Below are 18,310 nucleotides of genomic sequence, written 5' to 3' on the forward strand. Positions count from 1 at the left end.
ATTTAGGTGACGTCAGAATATTAGCTTTTGAATACAGAATGTCTTGTATGTCAAGATAATGAGCACAATATACAATGAACACTTCGCCAGATACTATACCTGACCCTTGCTAGTGTCCGTCCTCTGCAGAGGCAGGTGCAGCTGTCGAAAGCCTCCCTGCGAACAGTTTGTTACCCAGGTCTGCCGATCATGCAGAATGAGCTGGCCACAACACCTAACATGTGGTAGCATGGCATACACTTACATCAAGTATGTAGTGGGAAAAGTCCATTACAAACTCCGCACACACAAGGGTATCATGGATGAACTCAGAGTAATCAGGTAATGTACAATGCTGTGCACTCATGAGGCATGGTGACTCAGCATACTGTATTGCCAAGTGTGAATAACATTCTCATAATATAACAGAAAGCACAATTTCTGAACCTGCAGAACATTGTGAGGATGAAATAGGATTAGGACGTGATGGAATAAGCTCAAAATAGAGATATAACAAGAGTTTCAAATTTACCCTACATAGTAAAATTCTGCCACTAAAAGTGCCTGATACACAGTACATGTAGCTACTAGAAGACTAAAGAATTCAAAAAGACTGATCTCTACACGTGAGTCGAGGTTCGGTATAATTAGAGGCATAACTCAATCGTTCACCTACACATTGCTCAGCCAATACACATCGCCAAACAGCACTTGACTCAATTGCTTCATGGTCTCGCCGCAGCGAGCGTGGATATGCATGGAGGCAAGGTGGTCAGCTCGTGTAGACCCAATGTTCAGTAAACACATTGGAATAGACTGCTCAGCAGCAGCAAGGGCAAACCGATAACTGGAGTAAACTTCTAGCGATGAGCCAATCACAAGCATCGCATCACATTCGCCTAACTTCTCATATATGTCTGTAACCAACGGGCGAGGGACAACGTCACCAAAAAACACAACATTCGGCTTCAGCATACCACCGCAAAGCTGACAGTCGGGAATGTGAAAACTCTTCCAGGCGTCGGTTTCAAAATGTACATCACCGTCGGGTCGCACTGTGTTTTCGTCTTCTCGTCTGTCGTGAAATTGCGGATTCATCTCGGCCATGCGTATTTGCAGGTCAGAGCGATACGTCATTGCTTTGCACTGCAGACAGATGATGTCGTGAGTAGATCCGTGTAGCTCACTTACACGCGATGAGCCGGCTTTGCGGTGCAAGCGATCAACGTTCTGTGTGACCAACCAGTGCAGCATATCACGACGCTCCAACTCCGAAAGGAACATATGCCCCAGGTTTGGCTGCCTGCTGGAAAAGCTTGGCCAACCTGCGTAATTCCGTGCCCAGTAGCGACGCCGAGCTTCTGTGTTCTTTACAAATTCCGAGTACTGTATTGGCCTCTGCTTGCTTGTTGCGTACATTCCGACACCGGTCGACCGATAGTCTGGAATTCCGGACTCTGTAGACAAGCCTGCCCCGGTCAGGATGAACAGCTTTCTGGAATTTCTGATGAACTCCTCTAGCGAGTGGACATCTGCCTTGGTGAGTATGTGCGGAGAAGTAGGTACAAATTTCTCAGACAGCGTAGCACATAATGATCGATACTGTATACGCAGCTGAGCGGCACCCCCTACACGACCATGGGGAACACACCGCTGCATTTTGTTTCTGTCTCTCCAACTATGATGAACTCCTACACACGTGCTACGCAGCCAAACCACGTCAGTCGTGCATCTCCGTGTTCACACTCAACAGGATGGAGAAGGCAGCTGGCTCAGAGGACCTGTTCGCCTCATCCCACTGGCACTGATAAAGCACACTTCATTTTGGCAGGACGATGAATACTACATCACCATGATCACTACTTGTAGGGAGAAAATATTTCAAACGTTGTGATTTTGCATGCAAAACACAAACATTCAAATCTTCTCTAGCATGATCATAATGATGTCATTGATTCAACTCTACAAAGCCAGAGTTCGAACGAACACCAACATCTAGAATACTACATAGCACTGTAGATATCAACAGGACATGAGGATTGAGGAGTTGTTTTTCTCTGGCTGGTCCCTTCCTCTGTTTCGAGTATCTCTCTCATCATATTCAACATAGCCCTTGCTTTATGAGCATCCATTCGCCTTTGGAAGTGTGTCTAGTCTGTCCGCACCTTAGTCCGGAAGATTGAAAAAATAAGACGTGAATTTGTGCTTGTATTGGTGGTAATTTTGAACGATGTCGACGCCCACAAAGGTGAGAGTAGATCTACGTAACGAGTACGACTGATTCTGCTGTACACATCGCTACCTTTACCAAATGAAGTTGGTAGTATGAAACATGCCACGGGTATCAATGTTTTCTCGAAAGGTCACGTTTGTTTAGCCCACTTGATCAATGAAATAATCATACATGCACTGCGATCGAGGACATATAAAACATTGAACAAATTCCGAACTTTTACCAATAAGAATGCTATAGTTATTAGAGTCGATAAGAATAAGACAAAGTCTCTACAGCGCTACTCATTTTCTACATACATTTTCGAAAGAGGAGGGTTTCCCACAATTTGGAAGAAATTTCACCGGAGATCCTTCTATTTTCTTTGCATTCTTCTTCGCTTTTGAACAAGGGTTGTAAGGTTTACTACTACTAGCATAAGAAGTTTAGGAGCAGTATAGGGCTTGAAAGTGCTACGTCACAGCATAGCAACAATTTCAAAAATTCAAAAACTGGATCCACTTGGATCCAGTTTTTGTATGGATCCAAGCGCATTTCAAGCGGTCTTACTCACCGCATGGTGATGTAGCCAGTGAAACTGACTGATTTGGCTACTGGGGGCGGGGTTACAACTGGTGGCGAAATAAAAGTCACACCTGCATGCGACATGAGTGGGTTGCTATGCACCCACATACTTAGGCAATAGCAAAGTCACACCTTAGTGGATCCAAAAATAGAAATCTGATGTCAACTTACTACTCCCTGGCCGTTTTGACGTCATCACTTTCAAGCCCTATTGGGCCATTGGCATCTCTTAGTCATGTGGCACTTTGCACACTGCTAGGTCGGCCTCTAAGGGTGCAATGTAACCAGGTAACACAGCTTCACACGGTTTCATTGTAATGAAGATGATTTGACGGCAGCCCTGATCAACACTCCATCACGCTGCAATCTCACAACTTTGACTAGTCAAACGTTTTGGTCTCGGTGACTGTGTTGCCATCAAACCAAACGCGGCTTCAATATAGAATGTTCGCGGGAAAAATCCTCGGCCGGGAAACTTCTCTGCCGCTCGAATTTAGAGAACCCATGCCTGGAACTTGGCCACGTTTCTACAGGACCTGCAGAAGCAGTTTTGATTGGCCCGGCCGTACCACAATCCTTCATACAGTTTGTGTATGATAAGGTGAGCACACACGTGACCTCAGGGTTCCCTGTATAAAGGCGATGACACCTGTTGGGAATTCCCTAGTACAATAAGAATAAAAACAATAAAACTATACTAAATGTACCTCAGCAGTAAACATTAAACACACGTTGGTGGCCAACCAATTGGTCCGGCCATGGCCTGAGCAACCGGACCGGCTCCGCCACCCCGTGACCCCTGTTATGTCGAATGTGGCGTGTCCCTTAGGTCCTGTTCTTGCACCTGTGTTAACTTCGAGTACATCATTATCTAGACGAATCCCGGACAATTATTTCTGTCCCGACTACTTTAATAGTCAAGTTTTAATGTACTCAGATGGAGAGCCAAGGTTCAATTTATACAAAAGAGAAGGACCAAGGAACTACAAGTTACGCTATACTGTCCACTAACACCACCAGTTACTAAACAATCAGCTCATGCGATAACATTGCATGACACTGACCGACGGTACTGACGTTCTACAACTAACTGGCTAACAGCTCTAGCACATCTTGGATGCGCACTCCAACAGCCTTCCAACTTGGAAGGTTCTAAGTTATAGAAATAACATAAGGAGGTTAGTTGTAGAACGTCAGTACCGTCGGTCAGTGTCGTGCAAAGTTATGGCATGAGCTGATTGTTCAGTGACTGGTGGTGTTAGTGGACAGTATAGCGTAACTTGTAGTTCCTTGGTAATTTTTCTTTTGTATAAGTTTTAATGTGTTTTGCAATTTGGACACTCCCATGTGCCCTCATGTCTGTCTGTCTATCTGGCTGTAAATGAGCGGCTCACATGCACTAGGATGCAGAAGCCATTCTTTGTACAAGTATTGTGGTATTCTACACGGAAGACGTGCTGCCCGGACTCTACGGCTGACTGTGCATGCTGTGTGGTCTTCTCTGCATTGTGTTCTATTGTGTTAGGTTGAGTTTGCGGTGAAAATGACCTGCCAGTCATGTGTAGCAGCCGTTAAGAACTCACTGCGAGATATTGACGGTAAGTTATGCCTGGTTTTCAGCTAATTTACGCTGAGAAGTGCCCTGTATTTTAGTCCTGATGATAAGGCATCCTGTGGGGAGCAAAGAAAGAGTCATCTTTGTCATCTTTGTCTGAGTATACTATGTATGCACTCAATCTGCGCACAGAACTGTTTCGTCCTTTATGGACTCATCAGCGCAGCACAGAGGAAATGAGGCCGAATCTGATTGCAATGAAAAATAAGATTTCCAAAGCTATGTCTTTGAGAAGTTACAACATACATACATGTATTACAAGTAGAGTGCAGATGGAAAGGTTGGAGGAATGAAAATTTGAAACAAAAATGCATTGGCCGGGAATCGAACCCGGGCCCCCCGCGTGGCAGGCGAGGATTCTACCACTGAACCACCAATGCTTGGATGATGATAGTAGACTTCTGGTAGTGCCAAGACATCCTGGCACATGCAGGTAATCATGGTAATCAGGGAGTCCTGAGGCTCCTGACATCTGCAGTGGCGTGTCCAGGATTTGGCTGAGGGGGGGGGGGGGGGGGGTTGCGGCCGGGCCGGGATGGGGTGGGGGTAGATGACATCATGCTACTGTCCCAGGTCAGCCATTATCAACTGCAATTTATGCGAGTCCAACAATTTCTCACCGCTCAAAGCATCCTTTACATAGGCAGCGGTACTATGTCAACTTGTCACTGTGCGCTGTTCTTCATGTTCTGGCTGCTCGCTGACAACAGGTGCTTCCACGTCTGGCGGAGTGTGACTGTCAGTCGGCTCCGAAAGTTCAATTGGAATAACAGCGACTTCATCACTCCCACTGTTTCCTGTTGGAGCGGCAGCAGGAATTGCGCCGCCACAGGAACGCTTTGCAAAAAATCCATCCAGGCTCTGCTGGCTAGAGCTTGGCCTTTTGGGATGTCGCTGAGACGTGGAAGAAAAGTCTTCGAGTCAACCAAAACACGATTCGAATGCCGAGGGCTCAGGCGATCATCCTCGACCTCAAAACATCGTTGTGCAAACTTGAAAGTTGCGGAAAGAAGTCTCAAGACGCGTCGAGCGCCTCCCAGCAGGGATCACACTGTACAACAGTGTACACAGTCAGGTCATCGTGTTTCTGTAGCCGTGCATGCTCACTGCTTCTCTGTAGTGTGTACAATCAACACCAGCTCGAGCACCGTACCGTGCAACCGCTTTTGGACGATCGTTTCAGGCCGCGCGCGCCCCCAGCCCTGCCTTTTATTTTTTCGAAACCTAGGTCGAAACTTTTGAGGGGGGGTACCCCCCGCGCACCCCCCCCCCCCCCCCCCCCCCCTAAGCCTGTCACTGATCTGTAGGGAGCCAACACAAAGGCCATAGCGCCCGTAGCGAAGTGCAGCTTGACCCTCAATGTGATAGTTCCACGTGATAATATGATGATCTTTGCAGCATGTGATTGTGGTCGTGACTTGCTGAGTTCTATCACAGTTCCGGCCAGCGATACCAAATGTGATCATACAGTGATCAGTCCTGGCCCAGCACGCCTCGAACAAGACGCCAAGGAACGGATATTAATCGGCACCGCTTCATGTTATTTTAGGTATTTTAGTTTTATCCATGCCCACCCTACATAATTTTATTTTCATCGTCTATTGGTTTGGAGAGACTCCCAAGATACCTATCCATTTACCTCGGAGAATCCGTAAATGAACAATACAGTTCAATGTTCCACCATCCTGTATTGTCCTCTTTGAGCGCTATAACTGCTGCTGCTAGTGATATGCTAGACCAAGAGCAACAGGACTGGTGTGACTAAAGCTACATGTCCCGGTCAGTATTGCTGAACAGGTGTAACGTGCCAGTGAGTGGCTTTAGTCACCACCCAGGACACTGGCCTATCACGCTCTTTGACCGCGGGTAGTCTCTGAAACCAGATGGATCATTGCATATTCCACGCGTATGCATGCACACGCACACACGTACACACACATACACACACGTACACACACACACACACACACACACACGGCACTAAAGAGCAGAGGTCGTACAGTCCAATGTGGTTGCCTGAACAGGTTTGTTTTACCTGGACTCTTTGTTACTGCTGCCGATTTCGGTCAGCACAGTAAACCTTGACGGACAACTCGAAATGTTTCTGTGGATCGAGTTCTTGTTTTCTGACAAGGAAAGTGCCGGACTGCAGACTCCTCCATCATTGGCTTAGGGAGTACAGCTTGATTGACGTAACGTTTAGTGCGAAAATTATCGAGCATTTCTGATGAAGAACAAGATGATGCCCGTCTTCACCTTGGCAGACTTTCGAGTAGTCTTGTGATGCCATTTTCGTTTTGTTGAGACTTGTACCCGGTACCAAGAGTCCATAACCCCCCAGAGTGTGCAACTCCAGGTTGGGGTCTGGCGCAACGAAATCCAAACATTGCGTCATCCGGTCCATAGTCAAGCATGGGCGGATGGGGCCATGTGCATATCTGGTACATCCGCTACTCACTACATGACGTATGAAGTTTGGATTTCGTTGCGGCACTGATTTGTGCTGAGAAGGATCACGAGTTGCACACTCTGGGGGGTTATGGACTCTTGCCGGTACATGGAATATGAAACTTGAACAAAAATGCATTGGCCAGGAATCGAACCCGGGCCCATCCCCCCCCCCCCGCGTGGCAGGCGAGAATTCTACCACTGAACCACCAATGCTTTGTTGATGTCGGGACTCTTCCTGTTTTGCCTTGTGGGCAGTGATGCACTAGTAAACCTGTCACATGTGACCCTACACGTAGAGTGAGGTTAAGAAAATCACCCCTTCCTAGATCCTCTGGCTTCCACGTTCCTCATCTTGGCCGACTTCGAGTAATTCCGTGGTGCTGTTTTTGTTGTTGTTGTTGTCTTGACCTTGTCTTCTTCTTGTGTGTTGTATGGTTGATGACAGGAGTGCAAGGTGTGGATGTAGACTTACAAAACGAACGTGTTGTAGTAACTAGTACGTTGCCGACAGCTAAGGTTCAGTCACTGCTTGAGTCATCCGGCCGGTCGGTGTTGGTGAGGGGACAAGGTCCTGTGGCAACAGCTGCTTCCGTAGGTAAGGTATGCAATGTGTGTGTACTGTGTCTTTGGGACAACGCTGGTGTGGAAAGGAGAGGTTTGAACAAATACATGTTGCTATTTTCACTCCACCGTGTGCGTTGTTTGTTTTGTTTTTCCGGTGTCCACATGATGGCCTTGTGGGGACTTGATGTGTCTGTGTCCGTGTGTGTGTGTGTGCCTGTGTGTGTGTATCCGTGTGTGCCCGTATGTGTCCGTGTGTGTGTGTGTGTGTGTGTGTGTATTCGTGTGTGTATTTGTATGTATATGTGTGGATGCGTGCATGTGTGTGTGTGTGTGTGTGTGTGTACGTGTGCGCGCATGTGTTCATATGCAGGTGCGCAACATCTTGGTGCCGCTGTGGCTATCATGCTAGGCAGAAGTGGTGTCACTGGACTAGCAAGATTCACACAGGTTAGTTAACAACACGGATATAGAAAAAGGAATACCATGTTTTCTGGACTATAAGCCGCATCCAGTTTTTTTTTGTTACGAAATACAGCCATCTACACCGTTTATCATGGTTAATTTCACACCATGGTAGTATAATACTTTATCATGGTTAATTTCACACCATGGTAGTATAATACTTTGTTTGGTGAAGTACTGGTGTTTAATGTGCCGCTTATACTCAGGAAAACACGGTAATCACTCAGGAAAACACGCTAATCTCAGGAAAACACGCTAATCACAAGGTTCGCGTCAAAGCTCTAGCGTTCCACTAACACATGTTTGTATACTGGTGATTTTAGTGCATACCCTGAGATGTCAACCACCTCTCCGCTGGCATTGTGACAGTGTCTGACAATTTTGATGGAAACATTCGACCACTGCTGATATGGCTGTTTGCACATGTCAAAGTTACCTACTGGAATGCGCAGCAAGTTCTTGGAAAGACGCTGGAATAGAGGCTGGAATAGAGGCTGGAATAGAGGCTGGAATAGAGGCTGGAATAGAGGCTGGAATAGAGGCTGGAATAGAGGCTGGAATAGAGGCTGGAATAGAGGCTGGAATAGAGGCTGGAATAGAGGCTGGAATAGAGGCTGGAATAGAGGCTGGAATAGAGGCTGGAATAGAGGCTGGAATAGAGGCTGGAATAGAGGCTGGAATAGAGGCTGGAATAGAGGCTGGAATAGAGGCTGGAATAGAGGCTGGAATAGAGGCTGGAATAGAGGCTGGAATAGAGGCTGGAATAGAGGCTGGAATAGAGGCTGGAATAGAGGCTGGAATAGAGGCTGGAATAGAGGCTGGAATAGAGGCTGGAATAGAGGCTGGAATAGAGGCTGGAATAGAGGCTGGAATAGAGGCTGGAATAGAGGCTGGAATAGAGGCTGGAATAGAGGCTGGAATAGAGGCTGGAATAGAGGCTGGAATAGAGGCTGGAATAGAGGCTGGAATAGAGGCTGGAATAGAGGCTGGAATAGAGGCTGGAATAGAGGCTGGAATAGAGGCTGGAATAGAGGCTGGAATAGAGGCTGGAATAGAGGCTGGAATAGAGGCTGGAATAGAGGCTGGAATAGAGGCTGGAATAGAGGCTGGAATAGAGGCTGGAATAGAGGCTGGAATAGAGGCTGGAATAGAGGCTGGAATAGAGGCTGGAATAGAGGCTGGAATAGAGGCTGGAATAGAGGCTGGAATAGAGGCTGGAATAGAGGCTGGAATAGAGGCTGGAATAGAGGCTGGAATAGAGGCTGGAATAGAGGCTGGAATAGAGGCTGGAATAGAGGCTGGAATAGAGGCTGGAATAGAGGCTGGAATAGAGGCTGGAATAGAGGCTGGGGCTCACCTCTGGACTTACTCACTTTAAAAGTTGAGATGATTGCGGTGAGGTGACTATAAAGGTGACTACTTGCAAGTATAAATTCTTTCTTGTGCTTATACATGTTGTTATTGCTGCTGCTGCTGTTGCTATGGCTGCTTTCGCTACTGATGCTGCCACTGCTGTTGTTGTCTCTGGGGTTGGTTTAGGTTGAAGATGATAAATGTATCTTAGAAGGCACTGTGGATGGACTGAGTCCAGGAAAGCATGGCATACACATACACGAATACGGTGACATCTCTCAAGGCTGCGAAAGGTAGAGACTAGAGAGGATTGCTGATAGTGCCGGGCATATGTGTGTGTGTCTGTGTCTGTGTGTGTGTGTGTGTGTGTGTGTGAGAGAGAGAGAGAGAGAGAGAGAGAGAGAGAGAGAGAGAGAGAGAGAGAGAGAGAGAGAGAGAGAGAGAGAGAGAGAGAGAGAGAGAGAGAGAGAGAGAGAGAGAGAGAGAGAGAGAGAGGGAGGGAGGGAGGGAGGGAGGGAGAGAGAAAATGTGGGTGGGAGTGAGAGAATGCTACCTTCCCTGTAGAGAATAATTTAAATCCTTTGACGAGTATTTTCGCTTTCACAGACAATGAATCAGACTGGTATTTTTTTTTAACCAGCCATGCCCTGTAGCACGGTCCTCTGTTTGAGAATGGTGTGTTTCAACTCAGTCTAATCTGAAACATGAATGTAACAAGAGTCATTGCATAGCTTGCCAGATACCGTACTCATGGTTAAATGCCTCAGCTGGCGGTGTAATCAAGTGTGGCCTATTTTTACTTCTGTCTCTCTCTCTCTCTCTCTTTCTCGTTCTCTTTGACTTGTGTACATTGTGAACCATAGTGTCGGTGACCACTTCAATCCTTACCAGCGACCGCATGGACCTCCAGAAGCTGAAGATCGGGTTAGTTGCTCTACTAACTGTTAGGCGAATGTTGTGTATTGCTCTCTGCTGTGTCTGCTCACTATGTTGTGTATTGCTCTCTGCTGTGTCTGCTCATTATGTTGTGTATTGCTCTCTGCTGTGTCTGCTCACTATGTTGTGTATTGCTCTCTGCTGTGTCTGCTCACTATGTTGTGTATTGCTCTCTGCTGTGTCTGCTCACTTTACTTGTTATTGTGTTGTTGTAGGGTAGGCTTCTCATGCTCAGCTCTGCTGGATGTGCTTGTATGTGCGCTGCGCGCGCGTGCATGTGTGTTTGTGCATGCGTATGTGCATGTGTATCTTGTATAGCATGTTGGTGACTTGGGTAACGTAGAAGCAGACGCATCGGGCCGCGCCATCTTCCGTCTCGAAGAGAAAGTTGTCAAGGTATGCCTCGTGTGTATGTTGTTGTGTGTGCTTGTGTGTGCGTTCTTGTGTGTGCTTGTGTGTGTGTTCTTGTGTGTGCTTGTGTGTGTGTTCTTGTGTGTGTGTGTGTGTTCTTGTGTGTGCTTGTGTGTGTGTTCTTGTGTGTGCTTGTGTATTTGAATGTGATGTGCCAATGGGTGAAAGAACGATATAGCAGATATGTACACGTGTCGATCACGAGCGACCCAATAAGCGTGCATAGCTCATACATCTGTCTGTCTGTCTGTCTGTGTGTCTGCCTTCAGGTCTGGGATGTGATTGGACGCACCATCGTAGTGGATGGCGTAGAAGACGACTATTCGCCGGCGTACAAATCCACCGTCAGGTTAGATATTAGATAGCCATCCCCTTGTCAGCCTTGCTTTGTTTGCCAAGTGAAGTACTGTCGAGTCTCTTGTAAAAGGGGAAGTTAAGCCTAAAATCAAAATTTCACCAGTTTTAGTCTTCGGGGTGCTGAGTCGAATGGTCTTGGTCCGAGGAAGCTGAGACGCTCCCTGGGGATTTGTATGCAAAATCTCACTAAAAGCGCCATTTTGTTCTTATAAAAGCACGGATGACCGCGATTGGCCCAGATGTTGTAGTCTTTTGGACGCTGAGATTCCAAGATTTTTTCGTACAGTCAGACCTCGCATAACCGCACACATCCGTTTTCTACAAATAATATCCGGAAAGGCGAGGGAACAGGATACTAGTAATCGAACACACATACTGTATGTATGCATGGCATGTGCTGTAAATCGGTAACCAACGATTTTCTTCCGGATGGTGAGGGATCCGGATAAAAGAGGACCGGATAAGCGAGGTCTGACTGTACATGTATTTTCTATACTCTGCATGTCACTGCATGTCACTGCAGAGTTGCATGTGGCATCATAGCACGTTCGGCTGGCCTGTTCGAGAACGATAAGAAAGTGTGTGCGTGCACCGGTAGAACCATGTGGCAAGAGAAAGAAGATCTGAGCGCTCCAGCACCGCAATCAGCACCCATGACATCATCTCTCTGAATGTGATTAGTCACTGATTACATCATGCATCCTTGAATACAACGACGTTGCACTGTTGATGCACGATGCCATCATGCTGGTGGTGTTGTTGCTACTGATATGCACTGTATGCAGTGTGCAGAGTCATAAAATGCCGGTATTTTATGACTTCCTGCTACTGACTGCTGCTGCTCTGCTTGCGCTACGCTATGTGTATATGCTGACTGAAGTCTGAAGACCTGCCTATACCGTCGCTATAGTCGTGCTAGTGCAATAGCAGTGCTGACTGGCTGACTGGCTGGCTGGCTAGCCCTGTAGGCTAGCCCTGGCTGTTTGCACACGGCTAGAACTGTCATAGCAGCTGTGTCAGTATGTCTTTGTCAGGCTGGTGGCCATGGTACCGCTGTGTGTGAGAGAGTATTGCAGTGGAGATGACAGGGGGGAACGCTGTTACTACTTGTCATGTTTGAGACTGGTTACGGCATGAAGAGTGTAAGACCACTCACCCCTACCACTACCAGCACTTGAAGCATTGCTGTGTGTTACTGAGCCTTGCCCTGCACCGTGGACACATGAGATTCTTTCTTCTTCTTTTCTTTTTCTCAATTTTACGGCTGGCCCTGCACTAAGCTGCTATGAAAGTGCTCTTTCCGTCTTCCCGCTTCATGCAAACCTCTTTACCATAATGCTGCTGATGAGCAACATTCTAATGCGTGTCGTTTGATAGCTAGGCAAGACCCCCCCCCCCCACACACACACACATACAACATGTATTGTGTTGTACTATTGAAATGTACTTTATTTCTTCAAAGTTAGAAGCTTTTTTACCACAAGTATTTTCTGCTGGCACGAATCCCCCGCTCGCGCCCTTTGTACTATTTTGGTTTGTATGTTATTTGATTTTGAGTTGGTCGCAAAGTACTGCAGTGATGCGACAAACAATCCTACTTCCAAGTGTACAGGAGACAACGTGCACGATGTCATTGCGATGTCATCTGCTGGACGGAATGTCCAAATGCTACACAGTGCTACTATAGTGCTGCCCAGTGAAATCCGATCAAGTTGATGCCACGCTGGTCGGGCGCTAGCTGTGCAGTCCAAGACCTGTGAACACTGCAGTACTGGGATGTTCATTGTTGGTGCAGGGCGCTAGCTGGACTCACTCGATCGGATTTTGGCTAGAAAAACCCTGCAATCGCCACGCAAAGTGGTCATTGGCTACCCCAGCCATGTATTGCTTGGAATAAAATAAAATAAATAAATGTCATCAAGTAGCACTGCAATCATACCAAGCAGGGAGTCGTAAAATACCGGTATTTTACGACTCCCTGATACCAAGAGTACATAACCCGGCCCCCGTGTATATACTCTTGCTCATACTTTGAAGTACTTCAGGAAGTACAAGCACCCAATCCCCACACATCTAGAGTGTACCAAGCCCGGCATCCGGATAAGTGCTTCGGCTCTCCCGAGGCTGGTGACCACAGCCTGCTTGACTACATACATGCATTATATGCAGGACTGTATAGGCTTATGGTGTTCTACCAGCCTATACCTAATCAGGGGTATAGGCTTATGGTGTTCTACCAGCCTATACCTAATCAGGGGTATAGGTTTATGGTGTTCTACCAGCCGATACCTAATCAGGGTCGTGTTTACAAGTGTGGAGCTATAGCTATTCACCAGGGTGGAAATAATTGCATGGAACAGAACTCATCACTTGTAGCTCAACTGAGTGCAACACACACAATTGCATGTACACACACACACGCGCGCGCGCGTGCGCTCGCACGAGTTTAAATACTGTGCCTGGATGAACTCGTCAACTCGATCTGGGAGGACAAATAGCAGCTCATCCCGAGACAGAACTGTTACAGTAACCAGACTAACAGGCATGGTCAACAGGCATGGTCAATACTACTCAATACTACTCAATACTATGTAACAGGCATGGTCAATACTATGATTGCGCTGAAATGTGTTGTATGATACTCTCACTACAACATGGATAATTAATAAAAGCAGTTTCTCTTTCAATTGTCTCTGGTATACACTGTAAAAGCAAGTTGATAAATAATGACGACGACGGCAGTGCCTGCAAATACCGGTAATGACGATGACGGCAGTGCCTGCAAATACCGGTAATGACGATGACAGCAGTGCCTGCAAATACCGGTAATGACGATGACAGCAGTGCCTGCAAATACCGGTAATGACGATGACGGCAGTGCCTGCAAATACCGGTAATGACGATGACAGCAGTGCCTGCAAGCATAATAGATCTAGTCATCAACATGTAGCCTGGGTTAACACAGCAGAATATTATATGCATGGTTACACTGTGAGATTTTAGTTTTTATGATGCTGTTCTCGGACGCATCAGGTACGTGTAGTCAGCAAATCGTTGCGATGACATCGTAATGACACTATACATCAGCACAATACGGCATGGTATGGTCCTGTCCATATGGCAATGTACACTGTCCACATGGCAATGTACACTGTCCACATGGCAATGTACACTGTCCACATGGCAATGTACACTGTCCACATGGCAATGTACACTGTAGCAATGACTGCAGATAGCGAGAGAGTGGGTGGTGGTTACGTATATAGCTTGAGTGCAGGTAGCAAAGCTGAGTAGATGTACTGCTGGCTGTTGCTGTGGCTGCTGCAACTGTACTTGCATAATAGCACATGGGTGCTGGTGTTGGTAGTGTGGCAAACAGTTACACCAGCAATCTACTGTCTCAACCGTTCACACGAACAGCAGCAGCAGACGATGCACTGACCAAAGCGACATCGTCTACTTCATCCTCCCACCACCGACACTGACACACACACATACGCACACACATACACACACACACATACACACGTACACACACACCGACACACACACACACCGACACACACACACACACGTACACACACACGTACACACACACACACACGGCCCCACAGGACAATGTCACTTCTAGAGTTCGGAATGATCTGAGCTCGACTTTGCATCATCAGCAGGCTCTTCCGTCGAAGATGAAGATGTCTGATCCGTTTCATCATCACTCTTTCCCTTGCTATCGCTAGTAGATTTCTTGTTGGCAGAGCTTGATTCAGATGTTGCATCATCCTGTGCTGTGTCCTTGTCTGCACTCTCCTTGCCACTGTCTGCATCAGCTGTTGTTGAATTAGCCGTGGTGGTGTTGGTGGAGTTCGGCGTCTTGGACTTTGAGCGTACCTTCTTCTTTGTGGGCACAAAGTACTTTGCTTTGTTGTTCAGGTAACTGGCTTCACGGGCAAGCGCATTCATTTTGTCTGCAATAGCCTGCAAGGTGAGAATGGGATCGGAGGACTTCTTCAGCGTTGCCTGCTCTGCTTCGCTCTCATTCAACCACTTCTCAGTGCTATTGATAAGCTTGTCGAGTGTGTCCACTTCAACCATGGTGTACAAGCTGTCAACATAGCCAGCTGCTGGCTTCGTCTGGTTATGTGCTTCAGCAGCAAAGTGATACGATACGTTCAGCAGGCTGCGGAGTTTCTTGACCTGCTCCGGCCGGTCACGATGCTCGGTAACGCGATAAACAATCTGAGTTGTTAGCTTCTTCAGGTCGCTTAGTTTAGAATCGTAGATATCCCTAGTGGCATCTTCGCCCTCCTCATACAGCCACTCGGAAGCAGCCGACAGGGCAGTGGTCGCACTCGTTCTCTCCTCGTCCACTGATGCCTCGGTGTACACATCGGTGGTTAGTTTATCCTGCATGTCGAAAATGAACGCTTCCAGTGCGTTCTTGGCTGCCTCAAGAAGCACTTTCTCGAGGTCTCTAGCGGCCATGTCTTGAAGACGTTTGAGCGAGGCCTCCCTCACCGACTCTGATTGCTCGGCAACGTCCAAGTACTGGACAGAAAACTTGAGTGGAACACGGATAGTTGTCAGCTTGGTAGCATTCTGTGACTTAGTAGCCTCAGTGCTGCTGGTGTTGTTGGATGATGCAGAGTTTGAGGAGTCGGCAGTGCTGTTGGAACCATCTTTGGACGCCTCAGCAGAGGTGGCTGATGAAGATGAGCTGGATGGTGTATCAGCCGAGTCACTCGGTCCTTCACCTGCATCGCTGTCACTGTCAGATGTCTTGCTGGATCCGGAGAAGAAACTGGAAATGCCATCAACAATGTTGGAGAGAGTGCTTGGTTGGTTCTCAGACGCATTGGTTTTCTTCTGAAAAACAGCCTCAACTCGGTTCACGGAGAACACTCCGCTTGCATCCAGATTGAAGTGCACCTTCACGCCCTTCGTGTCGTGTGTGTCGGCTGTATAACTGGCAAAGGCGTTAGACAGCTGGCCGACGGACACCCGGAGTACGCTGCTGGAGCCTTGCTGAGCGACTTGTGTCTCGCTCAGGTGGGTCAGATTGCAGTAGGCGACAGCGAACTGGAAATCCTCTTGGAAGTGATTGATGGTCATGAGTTTCATGACTGGCGGCAGATTCGCGGTGGTGTACAATGCCCGTGTGATGTGCTTGAGTTTCCCGTCGTCGGCCTTACGATCATAGGACACTTCTAGCGGGTACAGATTAGAATCCTTCACTTTGAATTTCTTGATACGGAATGCCTTGCTCCAGCCGGCAGCAGCATACGACGCACCAAGAGCAGCTGCTTCATCACTGTTCACAGACTTGCCCAACTCGGTCTTCTTGGTGACCTCCATAAGGAGTTGTTGAACTTTGGGCACACGAGAGCCGCCACCAACAATAATGACCTGCTCAAGATCAGATGCATCCATTTCAGCAGCCTTTAGTGCCTGCTCAACAGGTGCTTGCACTCTGGCGAAAACATCCTCGCACATCTTCTCAAACTCCTCTCGTGTGACTTTGGCACGGAAGTCAATGTCAGGAAGAAGTCCCTCGATCTGGGCCATGTGATCAACGTTAGCGCTCAGTACTTGCTTGACACGATTTGCCTCCTTCAGTAACTTGGCCATGGCGCGGGGAGATGAACGTACACTCTCTGACGTCTTCTTCTGCGAGTCAAAGACGGTAGCAAGATGGTCGCGGAGACGCAAGTCCATTTCCAAACCACCGAGAGTACGATCAAAGCCGACGGAGCGGACAGTGAGCTGAGGAACGGTCTCAGTTAACCCTAGCTCCTTGCTCTTTACCGTCTGATACGACACAATGGTCGCGATCGTGCTAGTTGATCCCATGTCGAAAAACATCAGATGCTGTGCCGTGTCGTTGAAGGTCTTCTGACGGAACACACCATAGTTCAACGCCACTGCCGATCCAGAGTTCATCAGCTGGCGGACATTAAGTCCCACCAAATCGGCAGCGTACATCATAGCGCGTCTCTGTGCTTGGCTGAAGAACGCCGGCACTGTGATCACTACGTCTTTAACCACCTGCTCGGCAAAATTCTGCGCCGTCTCACGTGAATTGTTCAGCATCATTGCAATGAGTTCTTCCACGCAATAAGTCTCTGTGTCACTGTACTGCAAACACGCTGTGCCGCGCACTTCATCTTTCACAAGTTTGTAATGGGGAAACCGCTTACTGTACTGCTTTACTGCAGAGCTATCAAACTGCTCTCCCAGAATGTGAAGAAGATAACGAAATGCAAACTTGGGAAATCTCAGACCGACATTGACAGCTGGGCCTCCAAACAGCCTCTCTCCGTCCCTCATTGACACCACATTCGGGGTTTTCCGCCTGGACTCCTTGTTGAGAGCTACTTCCATGGGCACGCCAGGCTTGACAATTGCAACTTTGATAAATTCTGAGCCGAAATCAATCGACATGACAGCAGCAGCATCACCTACATAAGCCACGCTGCTCATTGCCAGTAGCAAGAAAGCAACACGTACAACCGTCATTTTGGCTTGGTGTCCGCAACCAGCACCCAAACCCAGCAAGACGAACACTACAAGAAAGTAACTCTCAGTCTCCCCTTGAGTCGGCTGGCTGGACTACTTACCCTGCAGGCCTGGCCACGTCGACCTCGATCAACGTGCAACCACGAAGACACCACAAAAATCGGAAAATCAGACCTGCACAAATCACATGTTGACGTCATGTCCAGTGTCGTATGCGTTCGATTTGTCCGTGGACAGACGAGAGACCTTCACTTCTCACTGCTCAGCCTCACTGTGCAGAACAGCTACAATGTTGTAGCTTTGTTTGTCCAAGCAGCATTGCGTCGGTCCATTGGAGACTTCGAATCGAACACACCTACCACGTGCTGCACATGTGCGCGCGTACTCTCACGAGTGCCAAGGGCAAGGGTTCATCCGGGTTGATCTCAAGCAAATACATGTATAATAATTGGGACACGTAGATCTATGAAGTACCGGTCCATCGTATTGGTTATATCACATAGGGTACCCCATAAGAAGGCCTTAGGCCTGTGGGAATGCCCTATTACCCTATTCAAAATTTAATAAAAATTAATAATAATACAAAGGGTTCAGCAGATTGAGTAAATAGGAGTGCAAAGGGGTTATGTCTGTACTCTTGATAAAAAATAATCGTGGTTAGCTAACCGGCTTACACCATAATCTCTCGGCAGAAGGCAAAATTGTTCACGCATCCGGGCATAGCTTATGCGCCTTTTCCATATCAGATAGGGACAAGGCGCACTGATGATAAGCTGTGCCCGAGTAGAAAAATAGTACAGATACCATGGTTGAAAATAATGACATTTCTTTCCTGCTGTTATACCTCGATATTTTACCTACTACATGTAGTA

General features: G+C 47.6%; 3 protein-coding genes and 1 non-coding gene across 4 annotated transcripts; 1 reads left to right on the plus strand and 3 right to left on the minus strand.

Annotated features, from left to right (window-relative positions):
• Window positions 1–299: 299 nt before the first annotated feature.
• On the minus strand, window positions 300–1,898 carry LOC135808185 (NAD-dependent protein lipoamidase sirtuin-4, mitochondrial-like). Its single transcript, XM_065321338.1, has one exon. It carries the CDS (start codon window positions 1,636–1,638, stop codon window positions 652–654), a length of 987 nt encoding a protein of 328 aa, XP_065177410.1. The 5' UTR covers window positions 1,639–1,898; the 3' UTR covers window positions 300–651.
• A 79-nt stretch (window positions 1,899–1,977) lies between these two features.
• On the plus strand, window positions 1,978–12,534 carry LOC135808186 (copper chaperone for superoxide dismutase-like). The gene is made up of 9 exons (XM_065321339.1): window positions 1,978–2,227; window positions 4,302–4,374; window positions 7,288–7,437; window positions 7,777–7,853; window positions 9,408–9,514; window positions 10,085–10,145; window positions 10,476–10,553; window positions 10,838–10,917; window positions 11,449–12,534. The coding sequence occupies exons 1-9, from the start codon at window positions 2,210–2,212 to the stop codon at window positions 11,594–11,596; spliced, it is 792 nt and encodes a 263-aa protein (XP_065177411.1). The 5' UTR covers window positions 1,978–2,209; the 3' UTR covers window positions 11,597–12,534.
• On the minus strand, window positions 4,701–4,771 carry Trnag-gcc (transfer RNA glycine (anticodon GCC)). The gene has a single exon. It is a non-coding gene; the product is annotated as a tRNA-Gly (tRNA).
• A 979-nt stretch (window positions 12,535–13,513) lies between the features above and the next one.
• On the minus strand, window positions 13,514–17,724 carry LOC135808193 (hypoxia up-regulated protein 1-like). Its single transcript, XM_065321347.1, has one exon. The coding sequence runs from the start codon at window positions 17,436–17,438 to the stop codon at window positions 14,553–14,555; it is 2,886 nt and encodes a 961-aa protein (XP_065177419.1). The 5' UTR covers window positions 17,439–17,724; the 3' UTR covers window positions 13,514–14,552.
• Window positions 17,725–18,310: the final 586 nt, after the last annotated feature.

This window comes from Sycon ciliatum, chromosome 2, assembly GCF_964019385.1.
Source record: "Sycon ciliatum chromosome 2, ocSycCili1.1, whole genome shotgun sequence".
Classification (NCBI taxonomy): Eukaryota; Metazoa; Porifera; class Calcarea; order Leucosolenida; family Sycettidae; genus Sycon; species Sycon ciliatum.

Bases quoted from the DNA above. Each gene is read 5' to 3' on its own strand.
- LOC135808186 (XM_065321339.1), top strand. The intron at 7,438-7,776 runs GTAAGGTATGCA...GTTCATATGCAG, and splicing joins GGCAACAGCTGCTTCCGTAG to GTGCGCAACATCTTGGTGCC. The intron at 10,554-10,837 runs GTATGCCTCGTG...GTCTGCCTTCAG, and splicing joins TCGAAGAGAAAGTTGTCAAG to GTCTGGGATGTGATTGGACG.
- LOC135808185 (XM_065321338.1), bottom strand. From the start codon at position 1,638: ATGCAGCGGTGTGTTCCCCATGGTCGTGTAGGGGGTGCCGCTCAGCTG.
- LOC135808193 (XM_065321347.1), bottom strand. From the start codon at position 17,438: ATGACGGTTGTACGTGTTGCTTTCTTGCTACTGGCAATGAGCAGCGTG.